Below are 23,026 nucleotides of genomic sequence, written 5' to 3' on the forward strand. Positions count from 1 at the left end.
GTGTTTGGACTGAAACACGGGTCTCTCAGTCCCTCTGCTCTGCTCTGAACCGAAGAGAAAACATTTATCGTATCCTACAGTTTTTATCCAATGAGGAGAGAGAACGGCATGCAGGGCTGTGTGTGCAGCCAAGGAACGCCGTGAATGTGGTGACGTAGCGACGAGGACTGTTATGGTGCGTTCAAGGAAACTCGTATTTTTCCGACCGTGAAGTGGTACCAGTTCGATCTGGTACGAGTTCACCGGTCGGAAGTTACGAGTGGCCGTTATAGTGACTTTCACCGGTAAAACAGGTCGGAAAAACACGAGTGGGTTGCCTGGAACGCTACAAAGTCGTAAGTTGTGACTTGAAGCTGTAATTTACGATTTCAAAAGCCTGCCTGGAACGCAGCATTAGCGAAAACGACCGGATCACTCACTTCTGCTTTAATTCCAATTTGGGGAATTTTTCCCCTTTTACCCATAGTACCATCCTGGCAGGTGAAAATGCTGTGGAGAGATACAGTTGAGGAGAAAAGGACATTGTCTATTGAGCTCTGTCAAGTTGGGAATAGCCTACTTTGCATATCTTACCTTGTCTGACTTGGGCGGGGCTAAGGGGAGGGAATTTACTTTTCACTGACAGTGTTTAGTGTAAACATTGATCATGATGACTGCAAATTAAAGTTCAGTTCAGAATTCAACCCGGCGACAACAGGATGTAGCCTATGGTTTAATTATAGCTTCTGTATTTTTTTTTTATATATATATATTTTTCCACCTTGTACAGTGCAGGGGATTTATTATTGTTATAATAACAATGATTGGCCGTTTTTCAGTCTTCGGTGTTGACTTGCGCGTTTTGGTTGGACCTCAACCCTTCCTCCTCCTATTGCTTTCCGTACACAGTAAAGATGGCGGTGGCGGCGGCGCAGGCAGACCGCGGCGTCCCCCTCAGCACAGTGAGTAGCAGAAACACCATCGTTTCTGGTTGTTTTGATGCTTTTCTGACTATGACCACATCACGTGTTGACGGGTACAGAGACAGGTAGGCTACTTCTGCTAATGTTTACACTAGGGGCGAATTCAAGACACGTTGGCAGCTTGTGCAGACTTGGCGGGTGTGTGTGTGTGTGTGTGTGTGTGTTGCCTCCCAGTCAGTTTCTCTTGTTGTTTACTAACATGTGAGAGTGTCTGACTAATAAAGCAACGATAAGTAGAAACACTGTTAGATCGATACGGAGAGACAACTCTCCCTGCATTAAAACCGCTTATGACCATGTATCGGCCCAGTAAAAAAAAAGGCTAACGTTGACTTCCGCCTCGTTAGCTGTGTCTTTTATTTCAAGTCAAATACACAGCGAAAACAATATACAAGCCCATACATAAACAGTGGTACATGCTCAGACACTTGTAGTATGTGTGTACAGTACGCGCGCTTGAATATGTGTTCATTCATTCCTTTACTGTTCACCTTTAGCTGCTAGTAACACTCAGCTTCTGGGGCCAACAAGCAAACTATAGCCTATAGTACATCAAACATAAAAAACTTAAAATACAACAAACAAAATATCTATTAGATACCACAAATATAATTATATGTGACAAATAAAACTGTAATGTAGCCCTACATGAATTTAAAACAATGGCATGTTAAAAAAAATACCTTAGGTTCCTTAATGTAAGAGTTTATTTTTATTTTTTTTATTAATAACCATCTTTTAACTGGGCTTACTGGGTGTTTGATAGTCAGTAAGTTCCACATTGTAATTTGCCCACTCCACCACTCCTGGTTGATTTGTTAACAATGTTATATATTATGGAACTCCTACAGTTTTATTTTTGCTATGTTTTTGCTTTTATTTGAAATTTGATGACGAAGAAAGTCAGGAAGTGTGGGAAAGAAGAGAAGGAGGAAACTCACAGCTGCTGATCCATCCAGCCGTATGGTGCTAACATTTAATCTTTGACTGACTGATTGACACTGCGGTGGTCTTAGCTAGTGTAATAAACGAAGGACATACAAATAAAAAAGAAAATGTGTTTAGATGTCTTGGGTAAAAACCTGATGCTATGCAAACAAATTCATAACAGTCAATCAATCAATCAATTTGTTTATTTCGGGCATGTCAATTTAAATAATCATCATCACACTTCATCTTAGTTCAAATAATACAATACACATGGCCGAAAGGGAAAGCGGGAGAAGCAAAAGCTTATCTAGTCCCGCCTAGTTGGTAACTGCAAGACTTGCACAGGCCTGTACATCGTGTGTGAAGGTGAGGCTGCACTGTGCAGGCCTGTCTCTTATGGCTCGGTGAATAGGAGAGGTTGGCATGCAATTAAATTGTCTGCACGCACACAAACATTCTGGTTAGGGTTCAGCTCTCAAATTATTTGCTCTAGTTAAATTGTCATTGCTATGAAACATAGGGTTAGGGTTTTGTTGGTTTGATGCTGATGTTATGTTCTGTTTTGTAAGAAGTCTCAGTCCAGTTTTAATTTGCAAAGCAGCCTTGAAGATAGTGGAGATATTCAGGCGGCACTGACGTTAGAGAGGCAAAGTACTGATGAATGTCTCTGTGCGGGGACCTAATCCCCCATGACTCTGTTGTGGCAGATTTTGTGCACTGTTTGAATAGTATAATCCTCAAAATCTATAATCTATAATCTTAAATACTATATTTTAAGAATAAATTCATTTACTGTTGCTGTGGGTGAAAAAGAGTCACCAAGATGATCTCTAAATCAATGTCGTTTAATGACATTGACTTATTTTTAGATAGTTCCCGTATTAATTTGCCATTCTCTGTTAGAGAAAACAAACAATTTAATTCAATTTAATAAAGAAATTTCTGGAGCTCCATCTGGAAATCTTTGTCTCAGTGCAGGAATCCCCATGTGTGGCATCTGTTACAAATCTCTCAGGAACTAAACACATCACATAAACATCTGTAGTCTCAGCCTCAATTAAATGAATCTCTCCAAAGACTCCCAAGTCTCTACGGTGGTGTAATGCAATATAACGTGATAAAGCCACTAAAGTTTGAGTTTAAAAACACATTGATTGATTAAATTGGTGGAATGTGATTAATGTAAATAATTTGCTCCACTCGCAGCTCTGTCCCAAGTTTCTTCACACCAACTCCACCAGCCACACCGGACCCTTTAGCGCCATAGCGGAACTCATAGGTGAGTCATCAGCACTAGGTTTCATGTTTAAGTAAATCCACATGTTTCAGTTTCGTTTCTCTTTTGGTACTGTGAGAATGAAAGCTACAGTCTGGCTTGTTGCTAGTTGACTTTTTTGATTACGTAATGTTGATTCAGTCCTCATAAGTATTTGATCCCCCGCTCATTTTTGCTGCTATTTCACTTGATCAAATGTAAATTAATTTATAACCTTCATATCATGATATTATTGCTGGATCTTTTGTTAATATTCTGTCTTTTTCTGTTAAAATCAACTTACCATAAAAACATAAACATATAGAGACCATCCATCCATTTAATGGCAAAGTTGCATCGCAAATTATTGTGTGACCAAGTCAAAAACATAATTACATCCTCATCAATTAATTGCACACTCATCCTTCAAATGCACACGGAGAGGCTCAGGTCCTCAGTATTTATTCACCACTGGAAAGATTTTTCATGATTTTGATATGCCCCCAAAAAATGTCTTTGTTTCTCCTACAGACAATGCCTACGATCCAGATGTCAATGCCGATCAGATCTGGATTGATAAGACTGTGGTCAAAGGAGAAGAGTGTCTCAGCTTTATGGATAATGGAAATGGACTGAACCATGAAGCTATGCACAAGATGCTGAGGTACAGGCCCCACTGCTCTCTGTGTCTGAGAGATAAGTTTGAGACTTCATGCATGTGATTTAATCGTGTTCATATCCTTACTCAACAATGTTTGTATTTCTCCCCTTTAAGCTTTGGATACAGTGATAAGACTACTATAAATGGCAAGGCACCGATAGGTATCTATGGCAATGGCTTCAAGTCTGGATCCATGCGCCTTGGGAAAGATGCCATTGTCTTCTCCAAGTCCAGGAGCATTTCATGTGTTGGGATGCTCTCTCAGACCTACCTGAGAGAGATCAATGCAAATCAAATAGTCGTACCAATTATCTGCTTTGGGCACACAAAAGGGAGCAAGTATATCCTTTATCTAATGCATGAATTCACAACTCATGCCAATGGATATGTTCTATCATGATATCATCTTGATTTCTTGACATCATTGAAATACTGTTTGCTCAGCTGAATTAGACACAGGAGGGCTGCACAAAATGTTTGTCTCTTAATGTGTTATTATTATCTCAATCTTATCATCAGCTGATATTTCATTTCAAGTCGTCCTTAACTTGATCTTTTACTCTCTGTAAAAGAGGAGCACGAAAGCAGTCTGCAGGACATCCTGCATCATTCCCCTTTCAAAACACAGGCGGAGCTTCTCGCTGAGCTCAACATCATCAGCTCCTCGTGGTCCACAGGAAAAACTGGAACAAGGATCATCATCTGGAACCTCCGCAGGTCCGTCTACACTCCACACACATATGCAGATTTTGAGATTTACGTTTTATTTCAGAACTTAAAGTGTGGTAAGTTTTTGAGCAGTGGTTCCAAACATTTTTTGTCTTGTGTATCCTCAAGACTATTTGTCACACCATGAACACTCCCCCACTCATACATGTTGATTCTCCAAAAGAAATGAAAATCTTTTTAATTTCTCCCTTTAATTTGTACATTTTACTCTTATAGTGTATTGTATTTTAAATAATAATTTTCCTTCATTTTTGTTATTTTTTAACTCAAATTAAACAAAAAATAAATTGCAATCAACCTGACTTTGCTCTATTAAACTCCTATAACATTCATAACATATAACTTTCAGCTCCCCTGAACCCCTCTTCTGAGTCCAGAGCAACAGTAACTAGACATCTGAGCCATTTATCAGTGTTTGGAGTGAGCTTGGCAGCATGAAATGACTGGGAATATTTACTTATCATCTTGGAAATAAATTTAAAATGTTTCCACATACTCCCTGCAATGTGCTATTTGTACCCCTGGTTGGGAATCACTGTTTTAGAAGATGCCTCACACTGCATTGTCCTTTGTCTTAAAGGGATAGTTCAACATTTTGGCAAATTCCCCAATTGCCATCTTGTTTATTTTATCTCCTCAACAGGACATCTACTGGAACCCTAGAGTTTGACTTTGAGAAAAACCGTTATGATATCAGAATCCCATCTGATATCTACGAGGCAACGGCCGACGCTACTCCACAGGCCAAATCTTACGTCCCAGAAACTGCTAACTCACTGCAGGTAAGGAACAAGAACATTCCTAACTTTCTTGTTTTCCTTGTTCTCGTCAAATATTAACATTTGTCTTTTCCATGGGTGTAGGCCTATTGCAGCGTTCTGTACCTGAAGCCACGGATGCAGATCATCATACGTGGTCAAAAAGTGAAAACGCAGCTCATTGCTAAGAGTCTGGCTTCTACCAGGAAGGACTTCTACAGGCCTACTTTCCTCGTATCTTTTCAGATTCAAATTCATTCTTTAATGTCCCCCAAGGAAGGAAGTTTGTTCTCACAGTCCGTATTGCATTTAACATAAACATTCAACACACATGTAAACAACAACAAAAGAAGCACCCTCACCCTCATCATAGAGCTGTGACGATGATTAAACCTTTGGGTTTTCTGAAATCTGTGGAAGATGTAGTTGCCTTAACCATTACTTCAGAACAAAGCCATCCCTATCATTTTTGGGTATAACCCCAAAAGCAAAGATCAGTATGGGATCATGATGTATCATAAGAATCGACTCATCAAAGCCTACGAACGTGTGGGCTGCCAGCTCAAGGTGAGTCTCTAAACTGTCTGTTGGTAACCTATTATCATTGTTATTCCATCTTGCTAACCCCCTCACCACGGTGCCACCAGCACATAATGTTCTCATCTGGTGTTTCTGGGCAACAAATTGAATCGAAGGTAACTGGACTTGTGTTTGTCTAGGAAGAAGTTTCAGAGTTTCTTCACTTGACCATTAGAGTCATGTGAGGCCTCTAGTGAATGACAGTCGTTAGAGTCATGTGAGCTTGAGTTGTTTACTCTCCTCGGTATAGATAAAAGAGCATCTTTATGGATCTTATGGAGTCCACATTTAAAGGGAGCTCTGAAAACTTGTGGCTATCTGAGTTGAACTTTTGATAAAACAGTAACACGCTACGCTAGAATACCAACACTGAGGGTGCTGAGGAAATCAACAACAAACGCAAAAACATAGTCGTCCCATATGTGTGTCTGGGGTATCAGAGAAACTCTGGAGGATATTTAACAAACATCAAATCCCTGTATGTTTCAAACCCAGTAACACTCTCAGGCAAAACGTGGTACACCCAAAAGACAGTTTACCGCACACACTCATAAAAGCAACCGCATATATGCTGTCCAATGAAGCGAGTAATGCAAGGATTTATACATTGGTGAAAACGTATGGCCCAACACAGAAGGGCTAACTCCTCAGGTCCAGTTTCAGCTGTTTATTAACACCTAAAGGAAAGGGACAGGGAGGACAGATGGTTTGAAAGAGTATAAGAAGCCATCTATCTATGTGAAAGTGGAAAAACCATCACCTAGCTCCCATTTATAATACTGCCCTTTCATCTATACCCAGGAGAGTAAACAACTCAACCTCACATGACTCTAACAACTGTCCTTCACCAGGGTCCCACATGACTCTAACAATGGTCAAGTGAAGAAACTCTTCCGCACAACACAAGTACATTTGTGAACACTCCCACAGAGGTTAAATACCTGGGTCTTACTCCACTGTTTGACAGACTAGTGAGCACTAGTCAGACCAAGTTGCAAACTGATGAAGCCACTTGGATAAGAGGCGAAACGTCTTCCTAGACAAATGCAAGTCCAGTTGTCTTTGATTCAGTTTGTTGCCCAGAGATAACGATGACCTGGATGAATGGGAATATTCATAGACATGGTGCTTGTCTCTGAATAAATCTTTTCCCTCTACAGGCCAACAACCAAGGTGTCGGGGTCATTGGGATCATAGAGTGTGACTTCCTGGATCCTACCCACAACAAACAGGACTTTAATATGACAGATCAGTTCAGGTAAAGGCATCAATTCTGCATTCAGTTTTGATCATAAAACCTAATATAATCCATGCTTTCTTGTTTATTTGTCAGTATTTGCACATTTAGAGGTGCTCTATGACTATTTTCTGGTGCAGGAAAACTATGAACAGTGTGGAGCTCAAGCTGGAAGAGTACTGTAAGGAAATCCGCTACAAGTGGGACAGAGACAATCCAAACAGCACAGCAGCAGTGGAAGATACCATGTCAGTGACAGTCTGTATTCAACATTCATATTTTGTCTAACAACGTTGACTACAGCGCCCCACATGCTCTGATCCTTGTCTGTTTCTGTGTCCGCAGGAAACGAGCAGATCAGAACTGGGTGCAGTGTGATGGCTGTTTAAAGTGGCGTAAACTCCCAGATGGGATCGACATCAGCAAGCTGCCAGATAAGTGGTTCTGTCATGAGAACCCTGATCCTCAGTTCAGGTAAGAAGAACTTCACCAAGAAACCCGAGGCAGCAGTCTCAATGTGATAAATAAACAAATGGAACTGAAATATTCAGTTGCTTTTGCTCGCATCTGAAACTCATATTAAGGAAAACATTTTATTTGTATTAATATTTATTAGAGCAACTAACACACTGGTAAACAAATAGTAGATACATCTTCAAACAAGCATGTAACTCCATGGGAACTTGCTTTGTTAGTCTAGACTAAAAATACTAAAATGCTGTCAATGTTTTGAACTACATGAAAACAAAATTTTTAACCCCCAGCTCAGTATTTTTTTTTTTTTTTTTTTTTTTTTTTACACCTTATGGTACATACAACTCCTGGATAGGTTTCAGAAGGAAAGAAAACGCTATCATATGAGGCTTAGCATAAATACTGGAGTTTCTATAAGAATTCTCACCCAAGAAACGTCATCGATATTGAGGCATTTTGGTCAAAAAGGATCATCTTTAGACATCATGATGAACACTGGTGGATGTTTTCAATCCCTCTTTGATTTGCTCTTCCAGGACCTGCCAAGTGGAGCAGGAGCCCGAGGACTCTGATGATGATCAACATGCATACCGCAAAACTTATAAACAACAGTGAGTCATCATGAGCAACTTGTATATGACTCGATAAGATTTGTATTTTGTTAGACCTCACATGTTGACTAGCTCCTGTTGTGTGTTCTTACCTTTATGGTTTATGTTGTACAGAGAGAAGGAGAAAAAAAAGCAACAGAAGAAAAAAGAAAAAGTAAGGACACATTTGTTCTGGATCACTTGCTACTCCACTAGCTACCTGCAACACCTGATTTCTATTTGGACTAAATAGCTCTTTTACTGCTAGTATTCAATTCCAATTCCAGAGGAAGTGTTAACTTCAATAACAGTGCTTTTGGGAATTGGTTTTTCTAGGATGATGAGGAACTAAAGCGTCAGGAAGAGCAGCGTCTGGCCGGTATTGCCAAGCAAAATGAGCGTCTTAAACGGAGGCAACAAGATCTGGAACGGAAGCTGCGTGAAAAGGTGAGCTTTGCATTTGACATGAGTTTAATTTTGAAGATTGTGTTTCGAACAAAAAAAAATGGTCCCAGAAAATGTCTTCATCTTTGTTTTCTTGTTCTTCTTGTTGATAGACTCTCCATTCTCCTTCCACTCCCACGACCCCAAGAAGTAGGCTCAGGACTGCGTCCCTACAAGGGGGTGCTGTGGGGGCTGAGTCCTCTCCACTGATGTCCCCCTCCATTTCACAAGCTGGTGCGAAAAAATAAATTTTTGAATATGAGTGAAAGTGAGAAATAATATGCTTTACATACAATACATACCTATGTCTGTTTTTCTTCCTCCCCAGCATGCAGCCCCTCAAGTAACGGTGGTCTTCCAGTTATTTCTAGCGTATACTCTCTGACACCTGGCCCTGTCAAGTAAGATTGTGTGTCGATTGTGACCTTAATTAAATCAATTTCACTTTATTGAAGAAGTAAATTAATATTTTGTTGTATGCACAGCAGGCTAAAAAGGATCCAGCCAGATTCACCACAAACAACACCCAAAAGGCCTCGAGTAAGCAGCGTCTGCAGGAACATCGCAGACACACCTTCATCAGTGAATGTGAGCCAGCTTCGCCTCCTTGATGACACTGACAGTGATACCGATGATGATATTGTTATCCTGGAGAATGCCAGTACACCCAAGCCAAAAAATCCAGACTTTGATGTGAGGAAAGTGAAGATAGAGCAGGAGCCAAGTGATGCTAATGGCTCCCTGTTGTTGGAGTGTAGCGAGGATGCTGCTGTGGACGACGCCCCAGCAGGAACAAGCTCTACAGCGTCAGCAGCTGCAAGAACCAGTCCCTCCCCTACACCTGCTGCAGAGCTAACCAGCACCACCACCCAGACAGAAGCACCCACAGTGAAGATTGAGGTGGAAAGCCAGAATGAAAAGGAGGAGGTGAGGACAGCAGAGATGAGCACATCTGATATGAATGGCAACGAACAAAGTGCACATGAGGCCGGCGACGTCTGCGGTGCCGAGCAAAGAGCAATAAAGCAAGAGAGTCAGGGTGAGGGAGATGCTCCAAGTGACAATGCTGAAAAGCACATCTTACAGAGAGGAGAGACGCCACACGTTAAAACTGACGAAGTAGCAGGACCTTCCAATGCAGATGCCTTCACTGGACAACTATCTCCACCTCACTACCCCACTATGACCGAGGTACAGGAACAACAAGACCAGCTCCTGGAGCTCATGCAGCTGACTGCTCAGGAGAGAGACGGCTTCAAAGAGCGGGTCGACGAACTCACCATCCAGCTGCAGGACGTGCAAAACAGACTGCAGGAGCTGCGTCGGAGGAATGATAGGGAGCGCTCTCACCAGGCCAGTCAGACGGAGGAGACGCAGTTGGGGGATGACTACAAAAGTCTGTTTGAGAAAGCCAAACAGAAAGTTGATGAATTGATTAAGGACAAAGAGGCTTTACTGGCAGCTGCTGAGGCTAGTAAGCACAGCAACGGGCAAAGTCAGGAGGGGAGCATGGATGAGGTTTTTCTGCAGGTTGACGGTCTGATGCGGGAAATGGATCAAAGAGAGAAGGAGAACGACGGCCTGCGCTCACAGGTGAGTGTGCCAGTAACTGTCAATGTACACAGAGGCATGTGAGTATTGTATCTTGATATGTAAAATGTTGAGCTTATCTTTTTAATATTGACTGTTATATTACCTTAATTCAGTTACTTTTTTTTTTTTTTTTTACATTTAAGAACATCATATAAGAAAAAAATCCTAAATGTCAAATGTTTAGCTATTTAGCTGTCCGACACATCATTCATCTTTGGCTAATGCAGCTGTTTGTTTTACATGAGGTAACATCAATGTAGAATTAGGAGACTGGAAGACCATGTGATGTACTTGAGAGCTCAGAAGAGCTAGTAAGAGGACTTATGTGTCAAAGTCTGCCTGAAACACTGACTACAATTACGAATATGTGTTGCCCAAAAAATACACTACATCTGGTGCTCTTTGCTAGTTTTTATGTTTTTTTTATATTATGTGTAATTCATCATCATTTATTATTTTCTTTCCACTCTGTGCTACATCTTTAGTTGGAAAGTCTAACAGAGGAAAAGGCAAACCTAGCTGCCCAGTGTGAGGAGCTCAGGTTGAGCCTTCAGCAGCAGCAGCAGAAGGAAGAAGCTCAGGGAGGAGTTAAAGATTCTTCTGCTCAACCATCAGTCTCTGACACAAACTCGGACACATTCAGAAGGTTAGATAGCTGAAAAATCTCCTCATATGCTGCAAGAACAGCAGCATTGTAGTTACAACATATCTGAGTCACGCTCTGTTTTTTTTTTTCTCTTTCTTCTTCTCAGCTTGATTGAGCTCCGGCAGAACATTGGACGACTTCTCGTCACCCGTGTGCCTGCTCTGGAACTGGACCAAGTGAATTATGAGTGCAATGTAATTGATGAGATCTTAGAGCAGCTTCTCTCCGGCGCAGATTTCGCTGGAGCACAGGGCGAAACAGACGAAGCACTATATTAATTAATAAATCGTCAACCCCTGGACAGAAGCCCCTGTAAATAGTTAATACAAATTCCTGAGTTTGGGAAATGTCATATTTATTAGGAGGTATGTTCCTGTTCCTTCCAAGTTTTATATTGATAAAAATAATACAACATACTTTGAGCTGCAGCCTTTTTTTATTTAAGCAAAATCCTGCAATCATGGCAAACATTGAAGGATGATGTTATAGGCCACACAATCTGACCTCCAAGTTTTTTGGGTAGGATTGTGAAAAACAGTGAGATGAGACACGTGAGCCATCTGTCTATTGCAGCAAAATGAAGTCACTCAATAAAATTCAAACATAATAGTTGTTTTGAAAGGGCCGAGGCTCGGCATCTGATTCTATTGCACTATGACAAATGAATGTTTTCTTTTTTTCTTTTCTTTTTTATTAAATCCTCTTTTGTATATGTTCTTTGTCAGATATTTGTATTCGATGTCTTTGCAATTCAAAATACATGAGGCATTGAGTCCTTCACTATGAGAGATACTAAAACTGAATCTTAACTGACGGTTGTGCCAAACTTCCCATAAAGTCCATAAACATGTTGCATGTGCTTGAGCATGTGCTTGAGTATGATAGATGATGGAGAACTGAATCTGCATGTTCTGCATGGTGACTGGTCGAGCCATGAGCTTATAGTTCCATTTGTCCCATTGTAGCGAGTGTTGTGTTTGAAACACTAGGGGGCAGTTGTGCCACTAGTCCACAGCCAGATGTTGTCCTTTGAGTCTTTCTTTTTTATCAAGACTGCACTTGAGAATAATCTTTACATCCATTGCACCAACAAGTCCTAACTGTGAGCAGTCTTGAAGTTATATGCTCAAATGTGGATGTCCATGTGGGTATTGCCTGACAGTTGTTACATGTTAGGATATGTTAATCTCTGCTGTACCTTTAAAGTGTGTAAACTAGAGGTTCAAAGAAAAAAACTGGGAAATTTCACTAAGTGGGACCCTAACCCTAACAAAATAGATAAGCAGAGCTATAAAGACCAAAAGCACATCAACTTTTGTTTACTATTATTGTGAAACATATCAAAAAAAAATTTTTTTTCCACATCCATAACATATGAGACAAGGACTGTGTTTAATATCAGCCTATACCAAAGAAACATTCAACTGTGCTATCAAAGTTCCATGAGTAGATAATTTTTTTTTTAAAAATGGCGTTGATCGGTCCAGAGCAGGATGGCCTATTGTCTGGATTTGCTTTTCCTCCATAAGTAAATATTACTATTATTATTGATATGGACCGCTTGTTGTGTCTGCAATAAAGATTAATAATAATAATAATTACATAAATGTGATAGTGGGTTTCAAGCAATTTATTTAACTAGGATGTATTATAACATCCAGAGGAGCAGACTGGTGTATGTTCACTGTTGTACATGAGGTTTCCTTTTTTCATTTTCCCTGATATTGAACTACCAAAAATGTCTACATGGTAACAGTTGGACAAGTTCAAAATATCAGCAGTGTCATCAGAGGAGCCAGTATGTTAATTTAACCCGTATTTTGGACATGGGAATTTAATCATGAGCCATAAGTGAGCTCACTCAGATAGTTACAGTGAATGGTCTATGTTTTGGAGGGAGGCGAACATCTTACGTAACCATGCCTAACAGATAGGCTCCTCCACTTCCGGGTTATTGTCCAATCACTGCAGCCCTGGAAGCCGGAAGTTTTGAACGAATAGTACGCGGGAATTTACTGAAGTCGTCGGCTGGACAACAGAGGAGGTAAGAACTACAGACTTACCTAGAGATAAATTAAGGCTAAACAATAAACAGACATAGGTTGTGTGTATCCGTAACTAATTAACGCTTCACAATACACTGACTTATGTGAACGCGTATGTTTGTCCGTAATGTTGTCACGAATTACCCAACAAACCCGCTAAGTTTGTCGCTAACCGTGTTAGCTTCTTGTAGCATTAGTTACCAGTGACCGTTTGTAACAGTAGCTCTTCAACTCAATGTATTATCACACGCTGTTCGTAATTCAGCATTTGCACTTGCCAACTTTGAGAAACAACCATAGACTGTAAAAAGAAATAACCCATATATATGTTTACAGAGTTGCTGTCGTTGTGTGTAATACTGCGCGACGTAACCAAACTGACTTGTGTTTTCCCTCCTGAATCGTCCATAAAGAAATGAAGGTGGTAACGTGTGAGATTGCATGGCACAACAAGGAGCCAGTCTACAGCCTGGACTTCCAGCACTGCCCCGATGGACGCATTAATCGCCTGGCCACGGCCGGAGTGGACACCACAGTCAGGGTGAGTGGAGGGAGACGCATGAAAACATCTGGTTACAGATGTTAGGAATCATCTGTCTCACACACACACGCATTAGGCCAAGAATCACTGTTAAGTCTGTGCATATGCATTTTACTTGGAAAGAAACTGTGCAAAAAAAGGGGGGGGACGATAGCACAAATATTACTCAACATCACTTCTTACTGGTCCAGTCTATTGTTCTTGCTGCAAGGGCAAATGTGTTTAACCAAACAAGTGGGCCTCACATCAACATCAAGTGGTGAAGTGGCATAACCCTATACACAGGATGCTCAAAATGGCACTTCTTTTACTAATAATAATTTCAGATTTTGTGTCATTGTGTTTATTTAACTTGTAAGTATCACAAGATATGTCCCTCTAAAGTACAGTAAGGGGTTTGACAGAAATTCGTTTGTGATCAAAGAGACTAATCACTTCTGTTTCCCTGTTGTTGATGCAGCTGTGGCGCGTAGACATGGGTGCAGATGGGAAAGCAGCTGTGGAGTTCCTGTCTAATCTGGCCAGACACACCAAGGCTGTCAATGTGGTGCGCTTCAGCCCCAATGGAGAGCTGCTTGCCTCAGGAGGAGATGGTATGTCTCACTTATTACACAGATGTCAAGTAAAACAAAAAGTTTATATTTTAGAACATAAAAGGTATTGGTGATGTTATTCTCTAAAACAGTCAGGACCTTTCAGTTATTGTATGGATTTTAATTTCACACAGATGCAGCGATTCTGCTGTGGAAGCTCAATGACTGTAAGGAACCAGAGCAGGCACCTGTGTTTCAGGAGGATGAAGATGCTCAGCTCAACAAGGAGAGCTGGTCTGTGGTCAAGACACTGAGGTATTCAGTTTTGACCCATCAGATTCGAGTATTATAATTTTCTACCCAGTTTTCTTTTATTCTAATAGCACTCTATTCACCTTATTCGTTTTGATGTGACCACATTGATGGCACTACATGGGGTTCGATTTTCACTTTTGGACTTGCAAGAGAACCACAACTTTGCCATGAAAGATAGTGTCTACTAGTTTAGTTTTTTATTTGCGTACATCTACACAGTCACCAGCATAAAACCAGATAAATTAATAAACAGATTTACTTGCAGCGTTTTTACAGCTGCATGTGGTTTGCACCACAGTAAAATCATGATTGACAAACCATTTTATTATTTTTCCACCATAATTTTATGCTCAGTTACTAACATCAGAATGCATAACTTGAGATATTGATTTTAAGTACAACCATTGTATAATCACATTATTCAACCATCTCAGATAAAGCAAAGCAAAGACATTGTATGTTTTCTCTTTTAGGGGACACTTAGAAGATGTGTATGACATCTCCTGGACACGGGATGGAAACTTCATGGTGTCTGGGTCTGTCGACAACACTGCTATTATGTGGGACATCAACAAAGGTTTGCCTGTAGTTCTATATAGCCATCGGTGCAAACTACACCGTGTGTGTGGCGTAGATTTGCTTAATCTGTTAGCTTAGCTTCTTCAGTGATGCATGATGCATATTGCACTTGTACATGTCAGAATCAGGATATGTCATGTATTTGCATTGTAGTTATAATGTTGGTTGCCTTTGTTTTTGTGTTTTAGGACAGAAGCTGTCCATGTTGAATGACCATAAGAGCTATGTGCAGGGGGTGACGTGGGATCCTCTGGGCCAGTATATTGCCACTCTCAGCTGTGACAGGTATAACAACAACACTCCCCTACTGTGTTGGACTGTTCTTAGCCCATCATTCATTAAATGAACGAAGCTGATGTTGCTTTGCCATTTACCAGTCACTGACAGTGGAGTTTCAGCAGCTCACTTATCAAGATGTCTTTTTTTTCTCCCTTCAGGGTGATGCGCGTGTACAGCACTCACACCAAGAAGAAAGCTTTCTGTATCAGTAAAATGAGCTCTGGGCCACAGGCAGAGGGAGAGGTTTGTACTCAAATGAGTCAGATGCAACTAATTTCTTTAATGCAACAGCTTTATTTATAGCAGTGCTTTTTTGTTGTTAGACTTAATCAGGTTTCTCTGCAGTGAAATAAGAAATTCTGAGTCTGTAAAGCCATTTAACACACATGTTATACACACACTCTTACCCCCACACCTCTCTTCATTTTTTCAGGCCAAGCAGTTTAGAATTTTCCACGATGACAGTATGAGGTCGTTTTTCCGACGTCTTTCATTCACACCAGACGGGTCTTTCCTGCTCGCCCCAGGTACTTGAACAGCATTCTGACAATGCAGCCTTTATGTGGCATTTACCGTGTGAAACCCAGTGTTGTAATATCCATCTTCCGTTGTCATCTTTCTCAACCTTAGCTGGATGTGTGGAGATTGGAGAAAACATCATAAATACCACCTACATCTTTTCCAGGAAGAGCCTCAAGAGGTAACTTTTCAGTGCTATTCTGAGTCAGTGTTGTGGCTGCATTTGTGCTGGTAATTAATGTACGAACATTTGTGTCCTTTAGGCCCATTGCCCACTTGCCATGTCCAAGTAAAGCTACACTGGCTGTGCGCTGCTGCCCTGTCTACTTTGAACTGAGAACCAAGAAAGGAGAAGGTACGTCTAACTGGTTTAACAGAGAGTCCTTGTTGATTATCTCTTCTCTTTGCCTCCTTCTCCTGTGTAGTTTCTTCATCCTGCTCTGTATCTGCTCCACAGACGGTTCTGTCGAGACTCTTCCTAACTTATTCCAGTTGCCGTATCGTATGGTGTTTGCCGTGGCATCAGAGGACTCCATCTTCTTGTATGACACTCAGCAGACCCTTCCTTTCGGCCTGGTGTCAAACATTCACTACCACACGCTCAGTGATCTTACATGGTAAGACAAGACTTTCTTCTGTTGGCTTTGTTTGTAGTTGTGGTCTTGCATCTTTTTAAAATAGTCGTAATTGGCTGAAAGTAGATGAGGTGTGTGTTCTGAATCTGCACTCAATTGCCACTTCTTCTCACTTCTCAGTCTCATTTTGCTCACTGTGAGGAGGGGGAATGGTAATATTGTTTTGTTTTGCCCTGACATGCAGATTCAAGAGTGTTTTTCTATTTTCTGCAACAACTTGTACATTTTAATCAGACCCCTCCAGGCTTGTCATCACTGTACTGTTGCTATTTTTCCATAGATGTGGCTGGGTAGTTACTAAACTCTGATTGGTTGGCATTTTCTTCAACTGAAACCATGGGAACAACACCACATCTATTTGAGTCACTGAACACATTTGAGTCAAGGGCGATTTGTAATAAAATACATCTTACTTGTTTTCATTAATTTCTGGAAAGTTTCTTACGCCTAAAGATGAAGGTTTACAGAAATGTCAGAGGGGTGTGTGTCACAGTTCCACTGACGTGTTTCCATAACATCCTGTTTAGGTCTCGCGATGGTTCCTTCCTGGCGGTGTCCTCCACAGACGGCTACTGTTCCTTCCTGTCCTTCTCTCCCGGAGAGCTGGGCACTCCGCTGAAGGAGCCCCCCACATTGGAGCTCTTTGTCCCGAACAGTGGTGTTGAGAGAAAGGGCAAGAAGTCGTCGGCGGGCAAGACGTCGCCCCCCGTGTCCCAGCAGCAGAGTTCGGCCCCGGCTGTCGCATCCCAAACCGGCCTCGGCAAAGACGCCCCCTCTGTCACTCCCCCGGAGGATAAGAAGGGCACCCCCAGCGCCAAGTCTAAACCTCAGCCCCGTAGGATCACCCTCAACACCCTGGAGGGTTGGGGGAAGCCCACTACCCCAAAGACCAGCGCTCCTTCAACACCTCAGACCCCAACATCTGGAAACACGAGTGCTCCATCAACTCCCCAAGCACGCGTTACCCCCCTCACCCCAACAAGCTCCTCGAAGACCAAGCAACAGACAACCCCCCTCACTCCCACAAACCCTAAAGTCCCCAACAGTGCTAATACTCCTGGATCCACCACTCCTAAGAGTACAACTAACCCCAAAGGGCCCACCCCAAGGTAAATATAACAGGGGCTGTCATGTTTGGCTCAGGGCGAGTGTAAAGCAAACAAAGAATTTATCTCTTATTATACCACTGAAACTTCCTGTCAGCACAGTTTGATTATGTAAATGCACAACTGTCCAAACACATGAAGGTAACCCTAAATTATCACATCATCTATTTAATCTACAGCATTTTTAGGAGCTGATGCGAAATACTCATTTTCCCAAAGCTCGTACACTGTCATTGAAATTCCTTGATACATGGTGGAGCTACAATGTGTAACACTTTAAACATTAATAAAAGAAATTGGGAGAGGAGTTCATATACCGGAGCCAGCACAGAGATGATATGGGATGTTTCAATTAGTAATATTGCAGCAGAATCAATGCAATTTCCTTTGCAGTGAGATTATCCCCAACTTTATAATAAGAGATTTGGATGTTCTATTAAGATGTCCTGCAGGTGGAACATCCAGGTGGCATCTCATACAGGAGTGTGTATGGTAATTTATGGAAATACCTGATCTATTCAAATGAGTTTTGACTGTTTGACCAGAGTGAGGAAGTAACTACAGCAGCCACCACCCAAATGATAATGATATACTCTACAGATGCAGACGACTAGCAAGAGCATATTTTAAAACGTCCTAAAATGGTGTGTTTTTTGAAATGGTCTTCAAAAACACTCCTCTAAAAAAGAGCAGCAGAAACATAAGTAGCTTGTGATGTTTTTGTTGGTTTGGTGATGTGGTGTGCTCAGTTACTGGCAGTTGGAACAAAGCCCTGTCTGGCCTGAGGGATTCGTTGGACCCCCCACTGCCTGTAAAATAATAATCTCTCAGCCAGACTGTTGGTAGAACAATGGCAGGTCAGCACATGCATTTGTCTTCTATCTGAACGATGCAATGTTCTCCATGTGACTTACTTTTACTAGGAAGCAGCGACTGAATCAGGACAAAACAAACGGATGAATGCAGCGGAACAGTGATTAACAGTGGAGGAGCTCATTTTAGTTTGAAGAGTTTGTTTTTGCGAGTTTTCTTTTGTTCTCCTCACCATTCATTATTTTTCTGTTTCTTTTCAGGAGGGTATCTTTGACTCCTGTTGGATCCCGGCCTCCAGCTGTTGGTTCACTCTTCAGCACTGAGAAGGCCAAACATGGTTAGTGAGGGCAGCTTCTTTGCTGTCCTTTTTTATGCTGTAAATAACACAATAGAGGTTTGAGGATTTGAAAGCATATGCGATACAGATGGGGTAAAATCCCCCATCCTCGTCGACTGTTTGCTTTCTATTACGATCAGGGATGCATCAAACCAACATTATCTCCTGCAGTTGATTAGGATGCATAAACACAGAGTATCACTCAGATAAAACCTGTTTATCTCACATTTATCTGTTGTTGGGCCAAGGGGTTGCTGTGGAGCTGCAAAATGAGTCAGTGGCCCACAAGGACCGAGTGTAACCGATAGCAGGAAAAAATAAAAGGCTTTACGATATTAGAGGAAAAAAGGAAAACAATTCATTGTGGATCAATCACAACATGTTCTGATCCATCATCTGGATGTAATCAGTCCAGCACTGATGCATCTGTGCATCCCTACAAGTGATCAGTGTGAATTTGCAGGATTTGTATTATTGTGCTTTCACACAAAAATATGTCATTTCAATAGTTAAAGGGATAATTCAACCTTTTGGCAAATTGGCCCATTGCCATAATCCCTATATTCTTAGGAGTAGGTTTGTGAACTTTAATTGTCGGTGCAAGCTGTTTTTAGGCAAATGCAGAGACTGCTTTCCGAAAAACTGCCCCCGATAGGAACGCGCATCAGCAGTTTTGCATGAAATTACCTTGAAAACAACTATGTCTCGTAACGTTCCATTATTATCTCATAGCATGGTGAATGTGCAGGTCACAACTTGTCCACGAGAGCGTTTTGGAGTTGTTAGATTGTGTATTTGATGAGTTTGATGAGGGAAACCAAGAAATTCCATTAGCCTCCGTAGCGTAGCTCTGAGCAGCTCGCGGCTCTGCTCCGCCGTTCTAAAAATAGCTTGCACTGACAATTAAAGGCAATGAACCTACAAGAGGCATTTTGGCAATGGGCCAATTTGCCCATTTATAAACTCTTACTCAGCAGAATAATGAGATCTGGGAACACTGCCATAATGCTACAATGCAGCGCTGTGGAGCAATATACACAAGACAAAAATGTTTGCCTTTGTTTTCTCCTTCCAACACATTTGGCCTACAAGTTGGTTGGTTTGAGGCCTGTATAATCATGTGACTGCTCATGTGATTTGCCCATTAGGTATATGAAGAATGACCAAAGCTATAAATAAGACTCAACAGATGTGATAAAGTTGAATTAGCCTGTAAATTTGAATGAAACAAAAACATTTAGAGTAACGTCGTGCCTTGTCTTAACTGTTGTAATCAAATAACCGGTCAGTCCTGGTCATGTGTAAAACTCCTGTCTCTGAGCTCTTCACTTGTGTTTCTCCAGAACGACCTTCTCCTCCCACTGATCCAGTGTGCCAGCCCCCAGAGTCCAAACGACCCAAGACCAGCGATCACCCCGAGAAGACCAGCGTCACTCAGCCTTAGCGTCTACTCAGATCAACATGGTGTTAAATCGGAATATATTCTAACAGAGTTGAACGAAGCTTCAGGACGAAACCACAGAGGCTCCCCGTGGATTTAATCCCATAATGCAACAGTACTGTGTTGGGCTCTGATACGTCTGTACTTGATCTAACTAGATGAAGCTTGAACCTCATGCAATGTGCTCTGTTCTAAAACAAACTGCATCGCAGTAAGTGCCCTTGAGGTAGTTCTTCTTTTAGTCATGTGTGTTTTATATCATACAGTATACAGAATGAGTTAACTGTACTATAATTTGATTTGTTTGACATTTAGATGTTTGAGTGCTGTTGTAAAAAGGAAAATGTGTCTCACGTCTTATCAAGAACGTGTTATTGTAAAACTACAAACCTGAAGAAGAAGAAAAAAATGTAAAATTCAGTACTTTGTGTTTAGTTGAACTGCTACATGTAAAACATTTATTTTCTTACTGTCTAATAAAGGACGATTCATATAGAGTACAGTACATGTTAAAGTGGTTTGTGTTGAATGGCTGTGGGATGATTCATGTTCTCTTAATAACAAGCAGCTGACGGTTACATAAAACATTCATTTGAGGAAAATGACCATTCACAGGCTGATTTAAACTCACTGCATGCTTACAGTTATTGTGAGGACCAGGCTCAAATGGCTTTAATTCTCTGTTAATGTGATGTTTATTGTACATAGCCATTTGTCAGTTCAGGGCTGTAGCCAAGATTTTGAAAAACCTGAGCATGTTTTGGGATTTTTTTTTTTTTTTGCATAAAAACCAAAGAGATTGTGATTATTTTCTCATTTGTTTTTATATATATTTATACATCAACAATTACATTCTATTTTCTATAGATTTTACTTAATTGTATGAAGTAATACACTACTCACTAAAAGTTAGGGATATTTGGCTTTTGGGTGAAAATTCAGAAAATACAAAATGCACTAACGGGTGAACTTAATTTGAACGTCTCTAAACTTTTGAATGCACATGTCTAACTTTAATATTTCAGTATTTATAACATAACATGCTGTTCTTTATGTGATTCACCCTCACCGCAAAAATCTCAACAAGTCTCTGATCTATGAATCCACGACTAGATGTTGTGGTTTAATGAGTTTTTATTGAAACAGTCCTCTTCATCACGCTGTTCCCATTTTGACATCATGGGACCAAGGTGACACCTATATAACAATCCATCAACAGTACCTGGACATGTCGAGGCTTCAAACAGGATGTTCACACAGGGAAGTTCCCGCTGAGCTCAGAGTGTCATCATCATCAGCAGGTTGCAACAGAGACACAGAGACTGGAAGAATCACCGAAAGACAGAGCAGTGGACGTCCTCTGGCCTCATGACAACTAATTGAGACATTGACAGGTTTTGTACCCATCACTGTTGTTAACTTTTGTTTCAATTTATTGTTTGAGATGAAGAAGTTACCATTCCATACTTCTACGTAAATGTCCTATTTTCCATGATCTCACTGTAGCATGAACTTTTTACATTTTCCATAAATTTCAGCCCAAAGTCTAATATCCCTAACTTTTTGTTCTAGTGTAAATGTTCTCCAAGTTACACATTTCATGTAAATGTTTGATGCACAATGTAATGTAAGTTCATTTTGACTTCTGTGTCATGCCAGTCTGACCCCTACCGCATGGGTTTACAAGACATAATCACAATATAGAATGTGTTATCTTCCAGTTTCACTGATGTCAACATAAATATACACATAAGACACAAGATACATTTACGGTATGATTAATATTCTTACAGGAAGACAATAAAAGAAAAAACTTTATTAACTGTACAATACATACCTACAATAATGAGCTTGTCTTCTCATCTCCATGCTTACTTCAGGCAACGATTTAGTCCAAATCTCTCATATGAAAATAGTCAGCTTAATGTTTGTGCATCTTTCATATGCGATGATCGATATCTGCTTTTAATTGACCAAACAAAACAATTCCATGGAAATGTTTGAGAAAAATAAGTAAAAGCACAAGGACAGACTTAATCATTGGAAGCCTATGGGTATAATGTTCAGAACAGCTCTGTGAGGTTTTGTATTGTGAAAGAAAGTCCTGGCAGTAAAGGTTTCCAAACTAGAATAGATGGAGTCCATTGTTGTCCCTGTGGCTCAGAGCAGGATACTACCCAAAGGATCTAAATTAGCTCAGACCAGTTGCTCCGACACCACTGGTCATGAGGTCATTTGAAAGACTGGTGATGGGGGAACTGTTGGAGCAGGTTAGGGATGCTCTGGGATGGGAGTAAAAGACACCACAGTTACACGAGTATAAACACTCAGAGGGGCCTGGTACACATCCTTAGCTCTTATTCTTACATACAGAGCCACATATTTATCCATTTTTATCTAATCTTCATGTAGGCTACATTTCGTGTACTGGATTGTAGATCTCAGAGGGTGAGAGTAAACGGTTGTTTGTTAGACGATGCTCCTCCTCCTCCTCCTTCACTGGCTCCCCTCAAGGCTGTCTTCTGTCCCCTTTGCTCTACATTCTTTACATAAACGACTGTTGAAGCCGGCGTGGAGATAGAGGGCACATCCTGAAATTTGCTGATGACACAGTTACTGTGAGCCTGCTCCATCATGTGCATGGACCAGATGTGGTTGAGTTTGTCGAATGGTATGATGAGGCCGTCCTCCAACTGAATACCTGGAATACCAAGGGCATGGTGGTTGTTGCCTTTAGGATGAAAGCATCACACCCACACTCCCAGAGTGACCGTCCTAAACAGAATTGCAAATTGAATTTGTTGATCAGTGTAAATATATTGCTACAGTCTTCAACAATGATCAGAAATTTCATGTGAATTCTATGTTGTTCTGTGAAACAGGACAGACATATGTAGCTACTTCCTCAGGAACTTAAATGTTTCTAATGTGGACATAAAAAATTAGGAAGTCTGTTATTGAATCTGTCCTATAATGTTCTTTATGATGCCAGGTATGGTAAACTGAACATGCCAGATTGTGAAGG

The 23,026-nt window shown here is 40.9% G+C and overlaps 2 protein-coding genes across 2 annotated transcripts; both read left to right on the plus strand.

Moving 5' to 3' along the window:
• Nucleotides 1–893: 893 nt before the first annotated feature.
• morc3a (MORC family CW-type zinc finger 3a) lies at nucleotides 894–11,485 on the plus strand (the record flags this gene model as incomplete). The annotated part of the gene is made up of 19 exons (XM_083996983.1): nucleotides 894–941; nucleotides 3,099–3,171; nucleotides 3,679–3,811; nucleotides 3,923–4,147; nucleotides 4,367–4,525; nucleotides 5,181–5,319; nucleotides 5,401–5,529; nucleotides 5,743–5,862; nucleotides 7,035–7,132; nucleotides 7,252–7,359; nucleotides 7,457–7,585; nucleotides 8,122–8,196; nucleotides 8,311–8,350; nucleotides 8,512–8,622; nucleotides 8,733–8,853; nucleotides 8,948–9,020; nucleotides 9,105–10,212; nucleotides 10,698–10,858; nucleotides 10,965–11,485. 19 exons carry the CDS (start codon nucleotides 894–896, stop codon nucleotides 11,134–11,136), a joined length of 3,222 nt encoding a protein of 1,073 aa, XP_083853109.1. The 3' UTR covers nucleotides 11,137–11,485.
• Nucleotides 11,486–12,889: 1,404 nt separating this feature from the next.
• On the plus strand, nucleotides 12,890–20,197 carry chaf1b (chromatin assembly factor 1, subunit B). The gene is made up of 14 exons (XM_083996498.1): nucleotides 12,890–12,902; nucleotides 13,317–13,444; nucleotides 13,905–14,037; nucleotides 14,172–14,292; nucleotides 14,766–14,869; nucleotides 15,060–15,156; nucleotides 15,309–15,393; nucleotides 15,584–15,677; nucleotides 15,781–15,850; nucleotides 15,933–16,024; nucleotides 16,127–16,286; nucleotides 16,832–17,413; nucleotides 18,484–18,560; nucleotides 19,904–20,197. Exons 2-14 carry the CDS (start codon nucleotides 13,319–13,321, stop codon nucleotides 20,002–20,004), a joined length of 1,842 nt encoding a protein of 613 aa, XP_083852624.1. The 5' UTR covers nucleotides 12,890–12,902; nucleotides 13,317–13,318; the 3' UTR covers nucleotides 20,005–20,197.
• Nucleotides 20,198–23,026: the final 2,829 nt, after the last annotated feature.

Source organism: Trachurus trachurus (assembly GCF_905171665.1).
Source record: "Trachurus trachurus genome assembly, chromosome: 21".
NCBI classification, from domain to species: domain Eukaryota; kingdom Metazoa; phylum Chordata; class Actinopteri; order Carangiformes; family Carangidae; genus Trachurus; species Trachurus trachurus.

Excerpts from the sequence above, each read along its gene's own strand:
- chaf1b (XM_083996498.1), top strand. The coding sequence starts at position 13,319 with ATGAAGGTGGTAACGTGTGAGATTGCATGGCACAACAAGGAGCCAGTC. Across the intron at positions 15,678-15,780 it reads GTCTTTCCTGCTCGCCCCAG|CTGGATGTGTGGAGATTGGA; the intron begins GTACTTGAACAG and ends TCTCAACCTTAG. Across the intron at positions 16,287-16,831 it reads ACGCTCAGTGATCTTACATG|GTCTCGCGATGGTTCCTTCC; the intron begins GTAAGACAAGAC and ends CATCCTGTTTAG.